The following is a 25,069-nucleotide window of genomic DNA, read 5'->3' as shown; positions in this document are numbered from 1 at the left end:
GCAAGCATTACGCTATGGCTCATATAATTCTCTGTGTAATTGGCATTGTTACATCTAAATGGGTCGCATTATTTTTACTATAGATTGAGTTAGAATTACAGTGAATTCGCTTTTTCTTTGTGGAAGCTCGCTCACACTCTGTGACTCGATACTTGTTATGGCTCTTATATATCCCTATGATGGCTTGCATATATTATACAGTAACTGGCAGTAATCTTGACATTTTCTAAGGTGACATCGTTGCATTATACAATGGCTATGTGGCATCGCAAGGCACTGTTACAATGGTGATACTTTGTTGGTCGTATTCTTTGTGCAATGTATGTGGCTCGTAGAGGCTTCGAGTTGCATCGCATGATTTCAAACATACTATATTCTCTAGTCGTAATGATTGTTATATTGAGTGGCTCAAATCACAATAATATTCTCTGTGGCAACTTTGAGTAGCATCGCACTTATGTATGACTAGTTTTATGGCATCGCACTTACGTATGACCAGTTCTATGGCATCGCACTTATTGACATTGATTCTCTGCAACAGTGACATCACTCTTAGTGGATTACACTCTGTGTGACAACACATGACTTTGTGGCACCATAGTACAACATTATCACTCATATTTTGTGACTCTAAATGTCTTATAAACTCACATGTATTATCTATGCCTTTTACTTAAATTTTTAACATTACCATGAAATGACTCAAGATGCTTGAGAGTGGTTCCAGCTTCATCGAACTTCATATGGACAAATATCTTATTCAAAATTCAGAAGACTTAACAGTTTTCAAGAATTCAAGATCAATGGGATTGTAGCATTTCATTAGATTATATCATGTATGAGGGTATATGATTAGCATTTAATCAAGAGTGCCAAGCCCTATATGTACCCTAGTTTTGGTGGTGTTAATTGTTGAACTCCTTTGTCATGCCCTTACCACAAACTTACCTTTCAATCAAGTCAAAATCATTGATCAAGCATGTTAAGCTTTTTTTACCATATTTTAAGGCTTGGATTAGGTGGTTTGATCAAACTTGGGCAATGTTGACTAATATCCCTAGGGCCTAAAGAATCGAGGTAGAGGCAAAGGCTAGACAAGAGGAGAAGAATCTAGATTCTATACGGTTGATGCATCTAAATGGTTGATGCTCGAATAATTAATCATTAATGTACAATGGATGCCATATCTATCTTGATTTATGTACAAATATGCATGCTTTCATATCCTCTACAACTAATTTGGTATTTTTTTGTTTTTTTAATATAAATGCAAAAAATATATAAATATATATATAGTAGACGCTTATGAGACACTTTGCTTCCTAGATTTTTGGGAAATGACGCTTCCGCGTCCACGCTTCCTCCCTGCTTCGTGCAACATTGGTTTGACAATGACAGTGACTAAGAGAGATGGCATTGACTTCAACATGGCAATGAACCTTGGCATATCAATGACTTAGTAAGACAGTGACTTTAATATATGACAGTGATAGTGATATAAGCCACAAGACTTCTCATCTATATATATAAGGAGGTTGAATTTTATTATGAAGTCGACCTGAAGTTTGGATTTGTATAAAGATTACCCTGTCATGGCATACAGAGTGTGAAAGCGAAAGAATAATTATATAGATCATCTAAAGATCACGACTGTGTAAGTTGTCGAAGTAGAATATCTGAAGATCAATGAAGCTCATCTTTGTGCCACGAAAATTAAGACGTTGTCTCCTCTTTGAATGAAGTTGATAAATGTCAACTCAAGGAAGAAAACTAGGTCTCGACAAAAGAGGACAAGTAAAATAGGTACGTATAATTTTTGTGACCTAAGAAAATTGCTTATAGTGATTTAGCTCATGGTGTTGATCATAAAAAGGTTCTGCATAAAAATAGAGACAGTGACATGTAAAAAATTGATGCTATGTTACATATGAAGGATAGGTCTTGTAATCATATGGAATAAATAAAAGGCGTAACAGTATCACTAGGGTTTTGTGGCATTTTGCAACGCTTGGATGACAAGTCTTTATGACTTTAAAGTGTCTAGTGTTTGCATAGAATTTGCAATTCTTGTCGTGACAGATCTTAAAGACCCTAAAAATCTAGGGTTTTGCAACTAACTCTCTTGTGTGGTTATAGAACTTTACAGTTTGTAAATGACAGGTATTGGCATCTAGGGTTTGTAAACCCTAACAAAGTATGGAATAAAAGGAGAAACCCTAGAAATAGAAACCCTAACTGATTATTTCTATTGTGAAAGAAAAAGGAACCTAGTTCTTAAGAATGACAGGTATTATATCATGATGATGTGAAGACAAGCTTTGATGAAAAAGGGTTCAAGATTAAGAGGGAGTCAACCTTCCTCCAAAGATAAGTATTTAACGTCTCCTTGATTATTACTAATGCCATTATATTTATATTTTGTCTCCTTGTTCTTTCATAAGTCTTCTAATCAAGGTTACAGGTCAACGCTAAGTTCTATCTAAAGCTTGACTAAGCAGATGAAAGACTTGAAGGAACGTGGCATAGCATGAAGATTGTGAAGGAAGGAGCAATAGAAGACTATTAGATGGCTATAAGATCACTGAGCTTATATAAAAAGAGGAAGTTGCAAAGACCCTGATGGATACGATATTAAAGCTTGTTGATTGGTTTGTTCCTAATTGATGATTGACACCTGAAGTGCATAAACCAGAACTCTGTTACAATAGACCATGCAAAGGAATGTTGACCTCAAAAGGAGTTAGTAGCAAAAGAATTTTGCACCTTGACTAAAGGCTATTGTGATCTGGTAACTCCGATAATAATGGAATATGATTTGGCTCCCTAGAAAGACATATTGCGGAAGTATATTCAGAGGCTGGAAAGATAGAAATTGAGATAATTTGATGAAATATATTAATGTACCTACAGTTGCGTGGTTTGATAATGGAATAGATGGATTGTGTGGATACCATTCTTGATGGCTTAGACAAGCATGAGAGTAGAATTGATATTGGAAAGCCGATATGACTCTTCGAAGAATACGAGGCAAAACTCTGTTATAAATAGAAGACATGAGCTATGAGGAAGCTCGGCGCCTTGAAGATGACAGATGAACCATTTGATGATAAAGTTGTTTGACAAGATCTAGAAAAGTCAAAGTGTGATATGATCTAATGTTAGAGTTCAGGCTTCTGTGATCCATATCAAGTTAAGAAAGATTCTTCGGCGAAAATCACATGGAAAATCATTTGTCGACGCGTTTCGAACCAACCAGTGTGGTTCATCGTCAGGACAAATGAACCACACTGGTTGGTTCGAAACGCGTCGACAAATGATTTTCCATGTGATTTTCGCCGAAGAATCTTTCTTAACATGATCTAATGTTGTTAAGAGTCGAGAAACCCTGTCAAGTAGATAAAGTGCGGAAGAATTTGGCTTCGTAAAATGTTTGACATCCAGAAAGGTCAAAGCTCAAGTATGATGTAATGTGAGAAAGGAGCCCTGCAGCTACAACTATATCTCCATAGAAGAACAAGTAGTTGATGTATTAATGAAGTATGAGACTAGCTAAGGATTGTGATGATGTCTCCTTGATTGAGAGGGAGTAAGAAATATCCTCCATGCTTGAGAAGTAAGGATCTCCTCCTTGATCGAGAGGGAGTGATGATGGACACCATATTCTCCATGTGTCATTCACTAGGCCAGGACTAACAGCCATAAGTCTAGTGAAGGCACTGGGAAGGAGAATGGAGGATTGGATAAGCATCTGGGACTGGTACTTCTTGAGGATAGGAAATCCAAGATAGAAATAATCCCATGGATTGACACTCTTTGAGGATTGGACAGCGTATCCAAGTTAAGAGTAGTCAAAGAGGATCAATATTCATTGAGGATTGGGAATCCAAAATAAGAATAGTCCTGTAACGACATATCCGATGAACATCCAGATGGGGTATGTGCCTTGAGAGGCTGTGGTGTTGGTGTCCATGTGTATGCCTCCCAGCATTATGCTCTAATCTTGTCGAGAGTTAGAGCTTATTATTCAAGGCCTTGATATGTTGCTATTTGACAATGTTGGTTATGATGTTGATGCTTAAAGATGGATTATCAATCCAACTCTTCTTATGAGATCCTTGTATCAGTTGTTTAATTATGAATACCTCCCTAGTTAATAAGGAATCTTGGACAATGTAACTAGGTTCGGTCTTCATAATTGTATATTTTATGTAAAAAAACGAAAAGAAAAAGGAATTTTATTTTTCAAGCATGGCTTTCATGCTCAAGTCAAAATTATTATTTTATTTAAGCATGTTCTTCGTGCTCATTATTATTTGTATTGGTCAAAGTCAAAGGCTTATTTATAGCCTGGAAAAGGAATTTTCAGATATGTAATTTGGGTCAAAATTGCCTCTAGATGCCAAGTCGGCCCTGCCCCAAAAGACATGTATATCTGAACCCCACTAGACAGTATAAATAGAGGACGTGTTGAGCTCATTTGGAAGCACGCAATTCATGTGATATGTTCTAAAATATCGCATAGGACAGCAAAGAAAGGAGGGTCAAAATTTGAAATCGACAAGAAGGGCTTTTCTTGAATTTGATTTGTGGAAGTTTTTCCTTGAAACATTTCTTGATTGGAAGATTATATCCGATGTTGTACATGTTGTTGGTCTCTTGTTGTTGATGAATTATGAGGAAGGAGAGCTTGACTTGGCATCTAGAAGGTTGGAGTTTTTATGGTCATGGGTCTTGGATATCTCACTTTGATCCGATTCTATAAGGAGAGAAATTTTTTGGGCTTTCCCCTTTGAGGGGTTTTTCCCTGGCATGGAGCCTATATCTTGTGTTCATTATTTTCTTGTGATCTTCATGTTTACATTAATTTGATAATTGTTTGACGAAAAGAACATAATAAAGATTAACATGAAGCCAACAAACTTCACAAATAATTATCAAAGAAGAAAAATTTAAAATAATTTGTAAGCCTTCAGATTTCTCAACAGGCCCACCCTTGCTACAAACAAGGTTCTCACAATGCAGCCTTAGCATCTCAAAAAGGCGATCAATGTGACCTCTTTCACTTCCGTTGATATCATCCCCAAAACACTGAGAAGGTATACTTGGTAACCTAAAAAGAGATGTGAAACTTTTTCAAAAAAGCAAAGATGAAAAGGGAAGGGCAGATCTAAAAGAAAAAATTTCCTCAAATTTCAAGGTTTGTTGCATCTTTCCCTTCATCTTGAAATACATGCAACAAATTATGAATTGAAAACTCCCTAGCCCCATCGTCATTTCAAAACCAAGCGTACAACTTTCAATTGTGCCCACCAGCATAATTTGAGGATGGCATGAAAGAAGAGATGGTTGAAGGACGTCATTTTAAACTACTTGTTGTATTTCACAAATATCAGATTTGAAAAGGCACACCAAGTTAACTTGTCACATGGATAATTATTTGAACTAAACATGGAGACAGTTGAAGATCAATATTAGGAGGTAAAGATGATTCGAACAAATATGTGATCATGTCCTCCTCCTGTTGCCCAAAATCTTCATCACCGCCTATTATATATGGTTGAAAGAGTTCACAAGAATCCTCTCAACATGACTTATGAAGGATGCTTGTCATAATAGAAATGATTCTATAGGATCATTATCAGTTCCATAAACTAGATCTCCATCAAAACAATAACTCCTATCTCATTCGCCTTTCTCCAAGTAAAAAAAATCATCAATGTTATTGTCAACCTCTAAAGGTTTAATGGGATCTTCCTTTTCCATGCTTTCAAAAGATGTAGCATAGAAACCGAAAGCATTGAAAGGGATATAGCTTACCTCTTCGTACTCATGGGGAAGAGCATCGTCCTCAACAAGATCCCTTTTAGTGACATGGTCTTCATATGAACAGCTTTACGAGAATCTTCACTAGGATCCTAATCTTCAACATGATCTTCCTCAATATAACCTTCTTGATGATCAAGAAAGACTTCTTCATCTTGCTCTTGTTAATCTTCTTCATCAATCTCAACTTTCTTCTTCTGTGTCTTGAGAATGATCGAGAATACCTTTTGCTTGAAGGGCCTTGGCCAAGTCTTGAAGGGTGTCATCATAACTATGAAATCGCGAAACCCAAACCTTGAGAATTTTTTCAATAAACACTTCAATAGAAGAATATGCTCTTTGGGTCATAGGAACACCTAATCCATTTCCTCTTATTTGCTTCAAAAGAATGAACAAGCAATCTTAGTAATGCATCATCAAGAATCACATTAACTCCTGAAGTGTATTTTAAGAATCTCACAACATGATGATATTTATGATTGAGAATTACTGGGGGGGGGGGTGAATCAGTAATTCAATATTTTAATTTCTGCTCAACTTAATCTTCTTCTTATGTAGTTAATGATTTATGTTTGTGCTCAATTATTATTGAATTCCTTTTGCAAGTGTCAAGGAGAGAAATTTGCAAATTTATTTATCAAGTATTCAAAACATTCACACAACACACAAGAATAAACACATGAAGACACCAGATATAAGTGAAAACCCTAAAGGGACAAAACCACGAATTTTGGGCTGAAAATGATGTGAAGGCAAGCTACTACTCCTTATTACATCAGATTTTTGTAGGCTCCAACCTACAAGAGGCTCCTACCTCGAAGGAAGCTCCAACTCCCACAAGTTTTCTGCAGGCTATGACCCACAGGAGGCTCCTACCTCAACATGCTACAACCTGTTCCTTTTCAAGCTACAACATAGAAAGGGGCAGAAATTTCTCAATCACAACATCATGTCACAAATGTTGGTTACCTCATTTACAGTTCTGTTGTCAAGTCTACCGCTGCACTGCTTCTCCTTTTCACTTTGTATCTCTTCCCTTGCTACTCATCCACTTTCTTATGCAGATTGTTTTTCTTCCAAAAAAGTTCTTTTACCATTCCACATTGTATATTTTATAAGCAAGCCATCTTGGTTGTTTGTATTCTTTGCAAGAATATGAAATGAATCATTGTCTATTGGACTTCAAAAACTGCTCACGACGAGTTTCTCTCTTCACTTTCAATTCTGAAAAGTAATTTGTAATATAAAATAGAGTTGAATTAAAACAGTCCCTGTAATACTAGTGATTTCCCCATTATTATTGTCACTGTAGCCCTTATTGTTATTGTTGTGCCCCTATTGTCCCCATATTGTTATTATTGTGCCCCATAAAAGCCTATTAGTGTTATTGTTGTGCCCTTATATTATTATTGTTATGTTGACTTTGACTATATTGTAACCCTTTAGACTCTTATATATAGAAAGGAGGTTTTGTCATTTGTATCATCCAAGAATTGTTCATTTGTGTAATGTAAAGGAGGTTGCCCCCTCGAAGAGGCTGATTTTGAAGTCGTTGATCTATCTTTTCTTCTATTTTGTGAGTTGGTTACATAACATTTGGTATCAGAGCCTTTGGATTCTAGGGTTTCGCTACTCCAAACAAGGAATCGTGCCATTTTTGCTATAGTTTTTTTTCTACAACGTTTCAGAAGTTGAAATTAAAACCCATTTGAGTCGAAATCTCGATGAACCTCGGGTCCGAATTTCAGATCTTTTCTCGCTATATTTTCGGAGATAGGATCCAAGGAAGTTAGGGTTTTTGCAGGCTCCCGAATTATATCTCAAACAGGTGACCTGGGGAAAATTGTCATAACTTTCTCTCTGAGCATCAGATTGAAATTTCGTAAAAAGTTACAGAAAGAGGACGGCCTGTAGTTTTTTGTGTATCGGTTTCAGGTCCTAAGGTCGAAACAGTGACACGTGGCACTTCGTACAAGTTCGCTCTACTGAACCAATCTATAATCAAGTCATCGTGGGAGATTTGGCATAACTCTTCCTTGGAGAATCCAATCTTGATCAAACTTGCGGGGTTGGAAAGAGGACTCAGAGGGCTACCGCAGGACGCAATTTCAGACCTTGGAGATCCGAAATTACAGAAATATAGCAAATTCAATATCGAGCTGCTACAAAGTGAAAAAATGTGTGTAGTTTTTTAAAATTTTGCGTAAGTTTGGTTTGAAAAATTAGTTTGAAGGAATTCAAAGGGCATAGTGAAGCATTATTATCATTAATTGATGCCCCGAAAAAAGAAAATGGAAACACCTAGTAAGCAACTTGAAAGTTCTAGCATGACTCATGAAGAAGAGGAAGAAATACAACATGATATATCAAAATTACAAGACCAAGTGCAACAAAATTCACTCTCACAAAAAGTAACAGAAGCTAAGATGAATGGTTTAAGGAAAGGCATTGAAGCTAAGATGAATGACGTGGAAGCTAAAATGGATGGTATAGAAGAAAAACTTAAAGGCAACATGGAAGATTTGAAGAAAGATTTGACAAAGTTGCTACAAGAAATGTCTACTAATGGCAAAAGGGTATTAAAAGAAACATATGATCAAAACAAAAGAAATGTCAATCATGATTTCATAGACTCTAATGTTGGATTGAAGACCCACCATGTTCCAAAGATCGATATGAAGAAGTTTGATGGCAAGGATCCCGTAACATGGATACTACAGATGGAGCAATATTTCGATCTCCATAATGTGCAAAACACACAAAAGGTAAGCATTGCAACTTTATATTTGGAACCAAATCAATTTGTATTGTATCGATGGCTTTTCTCTAGTAACAAATTGTCACTTGGGCAATTTTTACAGAAGAAATGATAGCACATTATGAGGATACAAAAAGCAACACCTTTTTTAGCCAATTGATAAATCTCAAACAAAAGGATTCAATGATGGAGCACATTGACGGCTTCCAAAAATTGAATAAAAGGGTAAAATATATTCTAAAGGAGCATAGGATTGATGTGTTCATAAGGACTTTAAATGATAACATCCAACATGAGGTTCGTCTTTGAGAACCTGATTCACTGGAAAAGGCATTCAGGTTGGCAAGAAAAATGGAAAGCAAAATTATGACAACAAGGAACCCTACCACTCACAACTATAAAGATGGAAGGGTTGTTGCCCCTAGCCTTCCACAACCTACAAGGTTGACACCACAACAATTGGAAGAAAAAAGAGCAAAAGGGCTTTGTTACAGTTGTGATAGCAAATACACTAAAGGTCATAAGTGTGCTGAGAAGAAATTATTTTACATAGATTGTGAAGAGGAGGAAGAAAAGGAACAAAAAATGCCAAAAGAAGAGGATATACACCAAGAACAAACCCTAGAAAAAGAAGAAATGAATCCGACGATACCTTGTAATGCATTGGATGGAATTACCACTCCTCAAACTATCAAGATAGAAGAACATATCAAGAAGAAAAAGGTAATAGTGTTGATTGATTCGGGCAGTACCCATAATTTTATTCATTGTAAAATAGCCAAGGAATTGAATTGCTTCCTATATCCAACACCAGAGTGTCAGGTGATGTTTCCAAGTGGAGGAACCATAAAGTGCTCTGGAAAGTGCCATAATATCAAGCTATCCATGGGAGAATATGTATTGAATAGCCCAATGCTTTCCATTCCAATGGGTGGTGTTGATTTTGTACTAGGAGTCCAATGGCTACAATCCTTGGGTACAATAGCTTTTAATTTTCAAGAACTTTTCATGAAAATTTTTTCAGAAGGAAAGGAAGTTGAATTAAGGGGTATCGCAGGGAAACCGAGAAAGATAATCAGCTCTAACGAAATGACAATGCTTCTAAAGAAAGAACAACGAAGCGTAATTGCACAATTATGTTCGCTAATGGTTCCCACACCGAAATCATCTATTTCTCCAGATCTCCAAAAAGCCTTGGACAATCATTCCAAGGTATTTGAGACTCCCAAAGGCCTCCCACCTATTCGTGATCATGATCATGCTATTCATTTGATTCCATGAAGTGTTCCTCCAAACATCAGGCCTTACAGATATCCCTATGCCCAAAAGAGTGAAATTGAACGTATGGTTGCAGAAATGCTAGAGGCGGGTATAATTCAACCTAGTCAAAGTTCTTTCACTGCTCCAATAGTATTGGTGCAGAAGAAGGATGGGCCATGCCGCATGTGTCCAGATTATAAGGAGCTCAACAAGCTCACTATCAAAGATAAATTTCCCATTCCTATCATTGATGAATTATTGGATGAATTGCATGGATCAATTTACTTCACCAAGTTGGATCTTCGTTCATCATATCATCAAATCAGAATGAAGACTGGAGACATTCCGAAAATAGCATTTAGAACTCATGAGGGTCATTATGAAATTTTGGTCATGCCTTTTGACCTTACCAATGCACCTTCTACATTTCAAGGTTTGATGAATTCCATTTTCATACCCTTCCTTAGAAAATTTGTGTTAGTATTTTTTGATGATGTACTAATCTACAGCAAGTCTTGGAAGGATCATGTTCAACATGTTGACACGGTGCTCAAACTATTGGAGGAGAAACAATTATATGCAAAAATCTCCAAAAATTTCTTTAGAGTAGAAGAGGTGGAATATCTGGGTCATGTTGTATCTCATGAAGGTGTTAAAGTAGACCCTAGCAAAATTAAAGCCAATAAAGAATGGAAAATCCCCACATCCATAAAGCATCTGCGAGGATTTCTTAGGTTGACAGGGTATTATCGCAAGCTTGTTAAGAATTATGGGAGAATAGCTGCTAGCAGCACCTCTAACAACATTATTGAAGAAAGATGCATTTTCATGGTCTCCAGAGCAACGAAGGCCTTTGAAAATCTTAAAGAGGCAATGTGCCAAGCACCGATCTTAGCTACGCCGGACTTCACAAAAACCTTTATTGTGGAATGTGATGCCTTAGGAAATGAAATTGGTGTTGCTTTAATGCAATAATAAAGACCCATGGCTTTCAAAAGTCATCCAATCAAAGGAAAGTATTTACACAAAGCTATTTATGAGAAGGAAATGTTGGCAATACTACATGCACTTAAGAAATGGCGACCCTACCTAATGGGAAGACACTTCAAGGTAAAAACGGATCATGATAGTCTTAAATAATTTTTAGAACAAAGATTATCTTCAGAAGCGCAGCAAAAATGGGTCACAAAGATGTTGGGTTATGACTTTGAAATCATCTACAAAAAAGGGAAGCAAAATGTTGTGGCAGATGCACTTTCAAGAAAGGATGAGGATGTGGAAGCATTGCTTTGCGCCATTTATATTATCCAACCAGATTGGATAAATGAAGCAAGGGATGAACGGAAGAATGACGAAGAAGTGTGGGCACTCATTCAAAAGTTACAACAAGATCCCAATACATTTAGCTCGAAAAATGATTCGTTATGGTATAAAGATTGCTTATACCTATGTAAGAATTCCCAACTCAAACAAAATATTCTTATGGAATTGCACACCTCTCACTTAGGAGGGCACTCAGGATTTTTAAAAACTTACCAGAGGATTAAAAAGGAATTTTTTTGGGATGGCCTTAAAACGGATATTCAAAAGTTTATGACAGAATGTTTGGTTTGCCATCAAACTAAAGTTGAAACAATTAAGACCCCAGGTCTTTTACAACATTTATCCATTCCAAGCCAACATTGGGAGGAGGTTTCAATGGATTTTATCACAGGTTTACCTAAGTCCGAAGGAAAGAGTGTCATCATGGTGGTAGTTGACAGACTTACCAAGTATGCACACTTTTGTGCATTATCACATCCATTTAAAGCCAGTACAGTTTCACTACATTTATGGAAACAATTCAAAAGTCACATGGAAACCCAAAGATTATTGTAAGTGACAGAGATCCCATTTTCACCGGAAATTTTTGGACAAAATTATTTTTTTGTCTTGGTACTCAGTTAACTCATAGCTCATCTTATCATCCTCAATCTGATGGGCAAACTGAGATAGTAAACAAATGTTTGGAAGGATATATTTGTTGCTTTGTATCTGATAAACAAACACAATGGGTCAAATGGTTGCCTCTGGTTGAATGGTGGTATAACACTTCCTTCCATACTACAGAAAAATGACCCCATTTATGGCACTTTATGGATATCATCCACCGTCCATCACATCATATTTAAGAGAAAATTCTAAGGTTCAAGCAGTGGAAGATCACATCGAGCATCAACAACAAGTTCTCCAACTCTTAAAATATAACCTCACTTTGGCGCAGAATCGAATGAAACAACAGGCAGGTCAACATCACAGCAAAAGAAGTTTTCATCTAGGTGACTAGGTATTCCTACAGCTACAACCATATATACAAATGTCCCAGAAGCAAGCTAAGAAGGATAATAAATCATCACCAAAGTATTATGGTTCGTACAAGGTGTTGCAAAAGATTGGTACTATGGCATACAAATTGGAGCTTCCTGCAACTTCCCGAGTGCACCCAGTTTTCCATGTTTCATGCTTAAAGAGGGTTATAGGTTGACAAACTCCCAGTTCAAACAATATTTCCAAAACTTGACGAGGAACGAAAAATCATATTGGAACCTGAAGCAGTCACAGAAACAAGAACTTGACATCTACGAAATCAATCAATTTCGGGGTATCTCATCTAGTGGAAGAACTTACCCGCTGAAGATTCCACATGGGAAAATGAGAATTTTATACAGAAACATCCAGAACTACTCAAGCATTGAGGACAACACTTTTTTGAAGGAGAGGGGCATGTTAGGTCCCTATAATACTAGTGATTCCCCCTTTACTATTGTCACTATAGCCCTTATTGTTATTGTAGTGCCCCTATTGTCCCCATATTGTTATTATTGTGCCCCATAGAAGCCCACTATTGTTATTGTTGTGCCCTTATATTATTATTGTTATGTCGGCTTTGATTATATTGTGACCCCTTAGACTCCTATATATAGAAAAGAGGTTTTGTCATTTGTCTCATCCAATAATTGTTCATTTGTGTAATGTAAAGGAGATTGCCCCCTCGAAGAGGCTGATTTTGAAGTCGTTGATCTATCTTTTCTTCTATTTTGTGAGTTGGCTACATAACACTCAATCTGTAATGATTACAAGAAACAAACCAGATTTTCTTTTATTGTCTACATTTTCTGTTCAATAAGAAACATATATATATATATATATATATATATATATATATATATATATATATATATATATATGTCAACGTTCAACCTTCACATTCAACTTTTTCACTTCACATTGAATTTTCAGCCTTTGCACTTCACATCACTTTTAGCCTCTGCACATTCATCGACATTAATCAATCAACTCCTCTTCCTATGTTGCTCCTTCATACCTTGGTCCTGCTCCTGCATACCTTGCTTTTGTTGGTCTTTTGCCATCAATGACAATAATTCCATCACATGATCAATAGCTAATAAAGAATCATGATCAAATATGGGACAATTTTTACAGCAGCCCACGTAAAAGACAATTTAGATATCCCAAAACATCCTGAACATCCAAAGCAAGGTACATTTCATGCAATCCCAAGGAGCCATTTTCTATCCCATGTAATTTTCACCATATAGATATGAGGAGTCGCCAAGGTGAATCTAAAATATGCTTGTTTCACCTTACAAGCATGAAATCTTTGAAGATCGATGAAGAATTAGGACTTTGTTCTTCTGATGGATTCGCCAGATGATCAATTTATCTAAGCTTTGTGATGTGCTCATCAAAAGGAATGATTCTCAAACTTCAGATCATGAGGAGGACTCGATTCCTCCCCAGCAACGACACCAAAAATGTTAATACAAAATCTAGCACAATGGTGCATCAAAAGGAATGAATCTCAAACTTCATATCACGAGGATGACACAACTCCTCCCCAGCAATGACACCAAAAATGTTTCACTAAGCACTCTAGATTAAGGGCAACAATAGGATCAGCCACCACTGTCATCTAAGTAATTGTTCCCCTACTACTCTGTGCATGGATATTATCTCCACAAAGGAGGTTTCCCTAGCAAATCTCATAGATTAGATTACCCAAGAATCCCTAAGCTAAATACCCTCCAAGGGTTCTGCTAAATAAAACACCCAAAGATGATATTCAATGAAGTAGGACTACAAGTGAGATGGGAGATATTCAAAGAAACGAGTTCAAAGGAGCTATGGCTAAATCTAGAGGACTTGAACAATCATGGAAACGCTCAAATAGATCCCAAACACATGCCACTTTAAATTATCAATGTTTGTTATAAACTAAGATTTTTAAACAACACAATTTACAATAATTTGTGACAACAACAATTATAAAACAGCCTATAAATGATGATAAACAATATGTAAACAAAGGTTATTGAAAGAGTAAATAAGGAAAAGGGCTGCAACAATTTTTCAATGGCTGAAAATGCATAAAATAGCTATGAAACCCTAGACGTCAGCCCTAAAAAGGCAGCTGAGAAATGCATTGAAAATGATATTTTGCTTTTTCAAATTAGTAATGCAAGTTTTAACCCTAGGACTATGAGGTTTGAGGTATTTTATGCTATTAAATGAAGATTTTGTCACAAACTAACCTTAATTTAACTTAGAAAAAACAGCAAAAAAATAGTGTTTTAAATTTTAAAGATTGACACACTAATTGATTAGTGCATTTTCTCAATGTTGGGTTAATGGAATCAAAGGGTGCAGTCTACGGAAGAAGACCGATTGGAATGAGGTATGAGAGAAATAATGCTACAAAGACTCTTCATCAAACCCTAGCAACTTTGAATCAATTGGATATTTACGAGCAAGGAAGGTGCACTAAGGTTCCTTGATAGAATCTTGGCGATAAATTTGCAAAATGAGATGTTACAGCCATAAAAGATTGAATACATTAAGATGAACATTTCAGTGAGACCCTAATTCTACAACAATTGCAAAATGGAAGAAGATACTCAATAAATTTCACAAAATCACCATGCAATCACTTTATCATCCAAGAGAAAATTCCCTCTAATCACAATATCCTCACCAAGATAATTCATTACATCAATGCTCCATTCTGTCCAAGAGAAAAATAAGCTAATGTGCACTCGTGCACTCTCTCAAGTGAGTAATAAGTGTTTGTGATAATGATCTTCTCCAAATCAACTTCCCTTTATTTATATAAGGGAAAACAAGTCGAATTAGGAGTAAAATTTGACTAAAATCCCTAAAATAATAAAATATAAAACTACAAGTTAAAAGAAAAAAAACCAAAACAGGCCATGTTTGCTGCGTTCTACGTCACTTTACCGTATCAAACCAGACTAAAATGGTTCAAGTCAGCCGTTTGAACCGGTTTTTGCCTCAAAACAGTTGGACCGGTCTAAACCGGCCAGGTCCGGTTCAGTCCTTATAATACTGGGTCAAATATTTTATTACTGCACATGTTCATTTGACTTTATTTAATTGAGAGCAATTCTTGTTCTTAACATGTGGCTCCCTTTTTTGGCAATAAAATTTGTGAACTTATAGTAAATACAATTTTCTTGTATGAGGCTGTCCTATTATTAAATCTGTCTTTACTTCATTTTATTCCAGATTTAGCTTCGGCATTTTCTAGCTGTTGTGTTTGCACTCCCATATTGTACTCATACTGGTTGTATCCTTCAGTTCCCATTGACCTATTTATGGTCATTCGTTGGACATTAATAAAATTGTCTTATCTTATCTTATCTTATCTTATGAATCTAAGGTCAGAGAAGGTAACAAAAAATAGGAAATACATTAAAGCCAACTTCAAAATCATTTCAATAACAAAATGTAACCAAAGCAACTCATAATAGAAAAGTGTACTAAGCTATACTATCTCTGCTCCATACTCATTCATAAAAGACTAAACAGTAGTAAATTCCTATATATGTTAAAATAAAAATTGAAGTTCATCAACAAAGAAAGCAAACTAATCCAACTCTAAATGTACAAGAAAATAAATAGATGAAATATCTTGAAGATATTACCAAAGAGAAAAGTATACTACCCTTGCTATCCAATGCATATTTTAAAGAAAAAGGAGAGAATGGAAGAACCCTTCTTTCAGAGTATTAGGAAATGATGATTGTCATGTAAGACCATCAAGTGTAAAGATTTCCATGGAGTTCATCGCAGCATAATCAAAACATAACTATAAGCTACCAAAATATCTGTTTCAATGTCAAATTCCATTGTCATCAAAGAAGAGCTCAAGAGACAAAATTGATAGAAATATACCTTAAATATAAAGCACATGTGTTTTGCCCAAGCAAATAATCTGGTACAATGTCTCCAAATGCCCACCGAACATTTCGTATATGTTTAAGAATTGGATTTCCTTGCTGCACCCAAAACGAATGCATTAGATCCAAAGCAGTGTAAGCAGAGATGACCACACTCTACTTTGAGTACTTGAATTTCAAAAATAAAAGTACTTTATCTTCCTTTGTAGTATTGTACCATGAGACACTGATTTGTTAAATAGCAGGTTGTGCATGATATCTTGTCACAATATGATTGAGAAAACTGATGCAAGTGTGAATGAGCCTGACTGATCAATTGACCTCTTGACTTGAAAAGGTCAATCAATGGTTATTAATGTGCATTGTTTGGCTAGATGTTCAGATTATTTCAAACTTTTTTTATCCTTCATACAATGAGACTAGTTTAGTCAACTTATTCACTCAATGTAATGTAAAGTTAACCCTAAATCTTAGACATATGATGAATATATGAAAAAATAAACAGGGGTGGCAGGGGCAGGGTGGGTCATCATTGATGAATATATCAAAAATAAATAAACAGGGGAGGCAGAGGCAGAGGCAGAGGGATCATCGTTGATCCTGGGGGAAACAAGAATTGAATTTTGAATGCGGTCCCAGGACAGCCACGAACAACCAGGCAAAGGTTTACACTTTCCTCCATGGACAAACACCTATAAACTCATCCAGAATGAAGTCTCTAACAGCCATTGGGATCTCATCCATAATTATAAATCTAATGAACAACTTGAAAACCCCAGCAGATAGAAAATCGGCTGATCTCATAGCTAGAATCAAAAAAAAGGAGGTTCTAGATTTCAAGGATATCAAGATTTTTCATCTTCTAAAATTTCAAGGACATTAAATTTGTTCATGTTCTAAGGGACCTATATTGTCAAGCAGACAACCACGCCAACAAGGCCTCAAGATTGAACGAAGCAAATCTAAGGAAATGCAGGAAATTGTTTCTCAAGTAGCAAGCTGTCCCCTAGGGTCATGAATTCTGTCATTAATTGCATGTTGCCACCATTCCAAGAGATTCAAAACAGATATGTCACTTCATCAAAGCAAGTGCATAGTATATAGATGGAGGTAGGATGTAGTGTGCATCATGTTGAAACTGGGTAGCATTTGGAGGTACTCTCACATGCCCATGATGCTAGGATTGTGAGAGAAAAACACCCACAAAGTATGACTGTGTGGGCTTTGCACCCAAGTGGTGGGCTTTTTTACCAAAAGTGGTGGGGTTTTGTGCCCAAGGAAAACATTTAATATTCTAATTTAATGTTGAAGTTGATGTTGAAGGTTTCCTGAAGGACGAGAGGGCTTCCAAAGGGACATAAGGACAAGTATAAACAAGAAGCCAATGGAGAGGCTTGATGACAAGGAGATCAAGGATCATTCTTCCTATGAGGAGCAGAGAGGCTAGAAGAGACCTAACTGCAGGAGTGCCCTAGCCGCAGGAAGAAGATTGGAGGACAGCTGGCTGAGTTGAAGGTCTAAGGACAGCCTGAATTATGTTTAAGGAATCCGCTGCCCTAAGGAAAGGATCCGCAGCTTAAAGGGGGGCATTCGCTGGACTGTGTTTTTTTGCAGACCCCAGCTGTGATAAAAGGACAGCAAGGGGGGCCGCAGGGACAAAGAGGAGGTCACAGCCAGGAGGAAGCTGGTTGCAGGCCCTAGAAACTGGCCACAAGGGCTAAAGGAGGCCAGTTATGGCAAGCCAAAGCACTGTAGAGTGTTGTGCCAGGGGGCCGCAGGCCAGAAAAGGAGACTGAGGTGTTATTGTGCATGTTGGAGGCTGGCTGAGGGCTACAGCAAGGAGAAAAGGATGACCACAAGGGAAAACAAGGAAACCGAAGGCCTAAGGGAGCAGGCCAAGGTCTCGTAAAGGTTTAAAGAGCTACAGCAACAAAGTGTTGAACAGCTGAAAGGATACAGCAATAGTTGAAAAGGCAAGAAGTGCCGTAGGAGGGCAGACGAGAGCTGATAAGGCTCAGCCTCAGCCCAGGTAACTTGTACAAGAGAGTTGTATATTGTCTTGTTTATTTTTTGCACTGTACAGGGATCATAAAGTGCCACTTTCCCTGGTACGGGATCTTGTAGATTTTCTTCTTGATGGAATAATAAGAAATCAGATTTGGGCATTAATTCTTGTGTACTGTACATTTATCTAATTGTTCGCATATATAAAATGTGCAAAAGTTTTTGAAGTTAGGCATTTTCAGTGTGTTTATGTTTTCTAGCTAAAACATAGACCAGACTTGGGGTGTGTTGTAACCTATTTGTATCATGTACATTTTACTTTTTGTTTAAAAAAAAAAGTAAAGAAAAGAAATATTGAAAAAGAAAGGAATATAAAAATAGAAAAAAAGAGAGAAATAAATCCCATTGAAAATGGTGCGCTAGTTTAAATGCCGCCGTGAATGTGATTAGTTGTTAATTCATTATTTAAGCATTGATTAGTGATTAATTAACTATTTCATAAGTGTGATTTGATGTTTTGTTGGATATTATATTTATCGTGTTGTTATCAACCATTGGGATTTCCCCTGCCCGGATCAACAGCTAAGGAAACATTTCGGACCCCCCCCCCCCCGCGCTACCAATGTTTAACAAAGGTGGGGGGTCCAAAACGTTGATTCACAAATCCTGCCCAAGGCGACGTGTCGCCCTCACAAAGATTTCGGACCCCCCCACGTTGCCCTCACAAAGATTTCGGACCCCCCCTCTCCAAAACCGTAAACCGCCTACCACCCCCCCATGAAAATCGTCGCTCATTCACTCCACTCCCGCCAATGGCCGATCACCATTCTCTTGAAACTGATGAAGTTTAAATTAATCTTTACCTGGTCTTATGATCCCTTGGGGATTATTTCTAAGGGTAGAATAGAAAACTACACCTTATGCACACACACCCAGACCAGAAATAGAACAATACATGAATCAAGAAGAATGGCAAGAAAATACATTGCAGGAAGCAAAAGAACAAGTTTTCATTTCAACAACATCACAGACTCCAGTTCCACAAGAGAAGCAGGCTAAGAGAATAAGGGAAAGTGTTTCCCTTCTGTTTCAGAAGTTCAAGAGATAGATTTCATAATGTTTAAGAAAAGAAAGAAAACTAATCCTCTTGAAGAACATTTTCAGGAAGAAAGTTCACAGGAACAAACAACATTGGTACTGATAAGTCCCCATGCTACAATTTTTCTAAAATGCTCCTGTATCCTCAGTTTCTCAAGCTGCACTAGAAACATCTCAGACAAAAGAGCCAACTCAAAGTGCAACAAAACCAAGTATTTGATATAGGGAGATTAAAAGGAAAAATGAAGCATTAAAAGCCATTACCTATTCTAAATTTTGGAAGCAGACTTCAGCTTCTCAGCACATACTTCTTTCTGCACTTGTACTAAGAAAAGACAGTGACAGATTGCCCTCCTGGAACCCAAAGTTCCATTCCCTAGGACTGCAGAAGATTATAAGAAATCCATTTTTGCTTTTCATACTAAACAAATCCTACTATTGACCAAATTGACTTACACAAGCAAGTTGGAGAAATGATTTATTCCACTCTGACTAGCTCAGCTATGGCAACATCCAAGCTGCAAGTTTCATTAAATAATATTTAGTCATAGTTAAAGTTGGAAAAAATATCATCTTTGGCTAAGGATACTAAGATTAAATCTTTAGAAGATCTGGTGATTAAGTTAGGATATGATCCTAGTGATGTGAAAGCAGTTGAAGAAATGATCAAGAGGAATTATGTTGACATCTTAGCATTAAGGAAGCATCTTAAACTCCCTACTACAGAGGATCCACAAACTAAAGAAGTTGGTGAATTGGAAAAGGAGAAAGAAAACATGTTCAAGATCATAGTTGAATAGAATCTGCAAATACAGAAGATGGAGACTGAATTGGAGACTTTATTAAAAGAAAAAGAACAACAAGCTAATGTATCAATAGTTATTCCCATAGCAACAACTTCCATTGCAAGTACTTCAACAGCAGGAATTTCTATTGCAACAACCATTACAGCAGAAACACAGTCCACTGATTTAGCCACTAATTTACCTAAAGCTATGGGATATTTATCATTAAAGGGCCATGAGATTGAAAAGTTAAAAGTTGAACATAACAATCTTCAGTTGTAGAAAATCAAAATTGACAATGCTTACTTGGCAGAACTACAGAAGAGTCATAAGTTGACTCAAAGAATAGTGGCCCTTGAAAATGAGTCTGCTATTGCTCAAACTATTGCACAAGCTAAAGAAAATATTTGGCTGGATATCAATGAATCCATGACTCAGTTATGGCCTTCAATAGAAATCATTTTTGAACAAGAACAATTATTGGAGAAATCAAAAGAAGCAATATCAGAAGTGAAGAAGGACCTGGGTCACAAACTAGGAGATGCAACAACAATAATCAAGATTTTAAATTCAAAAACAAAGGAAGAGCTTGAAGATTATGAGATTGAAGACAAGACTGAAACCATTCTGGAAGTCAGGAGGATACTTACCAAGAGGAATTTAATGCTGCAATTAGAAAACAAGTGTCATAATCTAGAAGTTCACATCAATAAGTTTCATAAAAAATTCAATGTGCTACATCAGAAAGGACTTCCAGGTTTGCGAGGGATAGGAGACAGGCTAGTTCCTCTTGAAGAATACCAGCGTAGATTGCATTCTATAGCTATAGATAAATCAAAATTTGTTAAGATCAAGGGAACCATTACAGGAAAAGCTTTTATTGAAGGATTGAGTTTTGATTTACTAATCCAGCATGAGATTAAACACTTGTTCATAGTCAAGCCCACCTTTCAGAAATACACTGAAGTGGATGAGACTTACAAGAAATTGATAAAGTTTTCCATTCCTGATGAAGACAAATGGGAAAAAATATGTCAACTCATTGATTAACAAAGCAGCAGGTTTCCAACAACATGATACAAGTTTGTAGGAGCAAAGGGACAAATAACTAGGAAAAACAATGGAATAATAGCTTTATAGCCTCAGTCGTGAACATAAGCCTTGAATTATGTGCAAGATGTCCAAGCAGTTCAAATTTTCTATTTTCTAGTTCTATTTTTGTAATTAGTTTCAAAAGATATTTTGTAAATAAATCTTGATTTTTAAATCAAGATATTTTGAAGAAAACTCTATAAATACTTTGTAGCTCGAAGTATGAAGGGTTGAACCCTTGTGATAAACTAGTAAGCAAAATTGTAATTCTCTGAGTTTTTTTTAGATTAATACAAGGATTTTGGATTCATCTTGAAGCAGCTTGTGTTCCTGTGAGTATTTATGTTTTCTATTATGTCTCCATTTTGTTTATCTCTGTATATGTTTGAAATTAATGGGAAAATCTGGGTAAGATAAGATTGAATATCAATCTATCTGAAAACCCCTATGAAGTTATGATCAATTACAGAGATTAGTTAATTGAAACTTTATGTTTTAATTAATTCCTCTACATCTTTTAATTGTCACTTCCCTTTAGTTTTAAATATATTTTGTTTGGTTGTAAAAGGATTTTACACACATCATTTGTATATGATTAGTTGAATACTCAGTTTGAAGATTTAATGAATCATATATTTTCTTAAGTTCAACCTTACATATCATTTCAAAGCTAAATTTTGTTAAAGGTGAAGAATCAACCCTTTTAGTATATCATAAATAATTAAGAGTTTGCATCTGTTTAATAGTTTAAAGAATTGGTCATCTAAAAATTCAAATTTAAAAACAATTTAGATGCTCTAGCACAATTCCTTAACCTAGAATTGTCTACAGAGGTACAACATCAGATTGGCGCTGTTGTCGGGGAACGAAAAAATGTGAATTAATTTTTCCCTGGGACAACGATTAGGCTTTCCTTTTACTGGTGAATAAAAGTTCGGTGGATTAAAATCTTTCACATGTTGATTCCACAAAACAAATCTGGCTTCACGCAAGCACACCAGATCTCACTCAGATCCTCATCTTTATTCTCCATTGTTAGATCCAGAGAGGCTAGTGAGAGTTGCCTCTTTAAGACGAAGATTAGAAGCTTCTACTTCTGCTTCTGTTTCACTTCCACCTGAAATTGTTTCAGAAACTGATCCTTTTAGACCTATTTCAATTCCCCCTGAACTGTCAGATCTACCACCAAAAGTGTTAGATCTTTTATCCAAAGGGGTTGATCTTCTTGTTCATCAGTTAGAATCTTATCAAATTCCTGAAACTGTTTCAGAATCTTCCAAATCAAAAGCAGAATTAGGGTTAGAATTACCTGAATTAAAACCTAGTGATTTCATCTCTTCTGTCATTCATACCTTTCCATCTACTTCTGCTAAACTTGAAGATAGCTTTTTTGTTTATACAAATCCTTTATTTGAAAGTGAAGAAAAATTTGGCCCAGAAGTGCAGAAGTTGATTATTCCATCACCATTTATAAAAACTTCCACAAATTCTACTCAATCATCTTCCTCTTCATCCCCCAAAGTTCATCTTCATCTTCACTCTCTTCACCTAATCAAATGGTTGGTTTTCAACCTATCATTCAAGCTCGTTATGTAGCACTAGTCCTTCTTGGTCAGCTTAATAATTTTCCATATGGATATCTAAAGCACTTACCTAGGTTTAATGGGGAAACTGGTTTGTTTGTTGAGGATCATTTAGTTTCCTTTTTGGATTTTGCTGATAATATGAACATAGAGCATGAAGATGTGTACATGAGATTATTTGTTCAATCTCTTGAGGGAAATGTTAGGATTTGGTTCAAACAATTACGAGCTCGTTCTATTCCTACATGGAATGAATTAATCAATATCTTTAAAAACCAATGGGGAGTTAAAAAGGATCTTGTTTATTATCTTACAGAATTTGATGATTTGAAAAGAAATCCTAGTGAACCTGTTTCTGATTTCATAAAAAGATTCAATAAAATTTATAACAAAATGCCACCAGACTGTAAACCACCAGTGGTTGCAACTAAAGTTAGATTTCTAAAGGTTTTGATGATGATTTCGTTGTTACGCTTAGAGAAAGTACATATGTCACCCTAGCAAAGATGCAAACCAATGCCATTGAAGTCGAAGCTAATAGATCAGCATCAAATAAACTTAAGGAAAAAGCAAAAAAAGTTGAGAGAAAGATGAAAGCTAGGGAAGAAAGTACTTCATCTTCAAAAAATAAGGATGAAGATCATAAATAAGATAAGATTACTTATCTACTAAGAAATATTTCAGATAGAATTTCAAAAATGGAAGCACAGCCCAAGTAGCTCAACCAGTGTCAAATAGACCTCAAGTTCAATATAAGAGACATTTTCAGCCTCAAATATTGCAAAGACCTAATACTGATCAAGTTATCAACAGATCGAACCCCCATTGATGATTGATGATCAAGAACCTGAAGAAATTGGTCCTTAGTTACAAATGAAATCAATTATTTTGATGATCCATCATCATAAAATGTTATTATTCCAATTTCTCATGATCAGCGTTTAGTTCAAAACCAATAGGCTTCTCAAGTTTCAAAATATCAGGCCTTCTCTGAATTTCTTATTGCTGAATTAAATAGAAGCTATGATTTGAGACCAGGACCTAATAGACCAACTAAAAATGTTACTATTAATGAACCTCAGGTCAAAACAGTTGAAACAAAAACAATATTGATTCAACCACTAAATCAGCCAAATGAACGGAATACATCTGAAAAATTGGTTCCAACAACTTTTAATGTGGAAAAAGAATTAGAGAGAGTTAATATTCCAAATCCATTAACTGAACTCTTTAAAAATTCAGGTCATAAGAATCAAGTGTCAAAATGGATTCAATCTTCAAGTATTGATGCTGAAGGAGATGTAAGTAATTTACAAGACGAAAAATCTTCAGTGGTTTTTGGTCCTAATTCTAATATGATCGATGAAAATGTCCCTCATTTTTATATTACTTTGAAGTTTCATGATTATATCTTATATAATTGTATGTTAGATTCTAGGGCTTCTCATAATCTAATGCCTAAAGTAATTATGAACCAACTTCAATTGAAAATCACAAGACCCTATCATGATCTATATACCTTTGATTCAAAGAAAGTACCTTGTCTTGGATTAATCAAAGATTTACTTGTAACACTTGCTCGTATCCGTGTTAAGAGTATAGTTTTAGATATTGTTGTTACAGATATTCCCCCAAAATTTGGGATGTTATTATCTAGATCTTGTTGTGCCAAGTTAGGGGGAAGTATGCAAATGTATATGTCTTTTGCTACAATTCTTGTTTATAGGGGAGAGCATTTGAGATTATACAGAGAGGTGAGATTGATAAATACTATTTACAAAGCTGATCAAGCAATAAACCATCATATTTATGCAGTTGATCAAGATTTTGGATGTTTTACTTTAACAGTTAATAATCTCCAAAATTCTCAACTTAGTATTGAACATACTGTAAATAAACCCCAATGTATAAATACTGATGTTTGGAAATTGTACTTTGATGGAGCCTTTTCCAAAGATGGAGTTGGAGCTGGAATTGTACTTATTTCTCCAGACAAATAAAATATAACTCAATCTTTCAAGTTAGACTTTGATGTTACAAACAATGTAGCAAAGTATGAAGCCTTACTTTTAGAACTAGAGTTAGCTAAAAGTTTAAAATTTCAAAACTTAAGTGTATTTGGTGACTTAGAGCTAATTGTGAAACAAATTAGAAATATATGCCAAGCAAAACACCCTAGGCTTAGATCTTATCAGAATGAAGTATGGGATTTTGTGGACAATTACTTTCAAGCTTTTAATATTACAGCAATCCCTAGAGATGAAAACATTTATGTAGATTCTTTAGCAGTCTCTGCTAGCTCTTTTAAAATTCTTGATCCTATGCAATTGCAATATCAAATTCAAGTAAAATACAGGCCTTCAATCCCTGACAACCTTAAACATTGGCAAGTTTTCGAAGATGATGAGC

General features: G+C 35.9%; 1 protein-coding gene across 1 annotated transcript in view; it reads right to left on the bottom strand.

Moving 5' to 3' along the window:
- The window catches only part of ERCC1 (nucleotide repair protein), a 205,513-nt gene that overhangs the window by 138,831 nt on the left and 41,613 nt on the right, over positions 1-25,069 (bottom strand). The window contains exon 3 of the mRNA XM_089438651.1: positions 16,094-16,197. Coding sequence (XP_089294777.1) covers positions 16,094-16,197 — 104 coding nt within the window. The remainder of the gene's footprint in view (positions 1-16,093; positions 16,198-25,069) is intronic.

This window comes from Pinus tabuliformis, chromosome 9 (genome assembly GCF_031772625.1).
Source record: "Pinus tabuliformis cultivar Carrire ecotype Pingquan chromosome 9, CPIR1, whole genome shotgun sequence".
In the NCBI taxonomy this organism is placed as follows: Eukaryota; Viridiplantae; Streptophyta; class Pinopsida; order Pinales; family Pinaceae; genus Pinus; species Pinus tabuliformis.
This window is presented reverse-complemented; position numbering and strand designations above follow the sequence as displayed.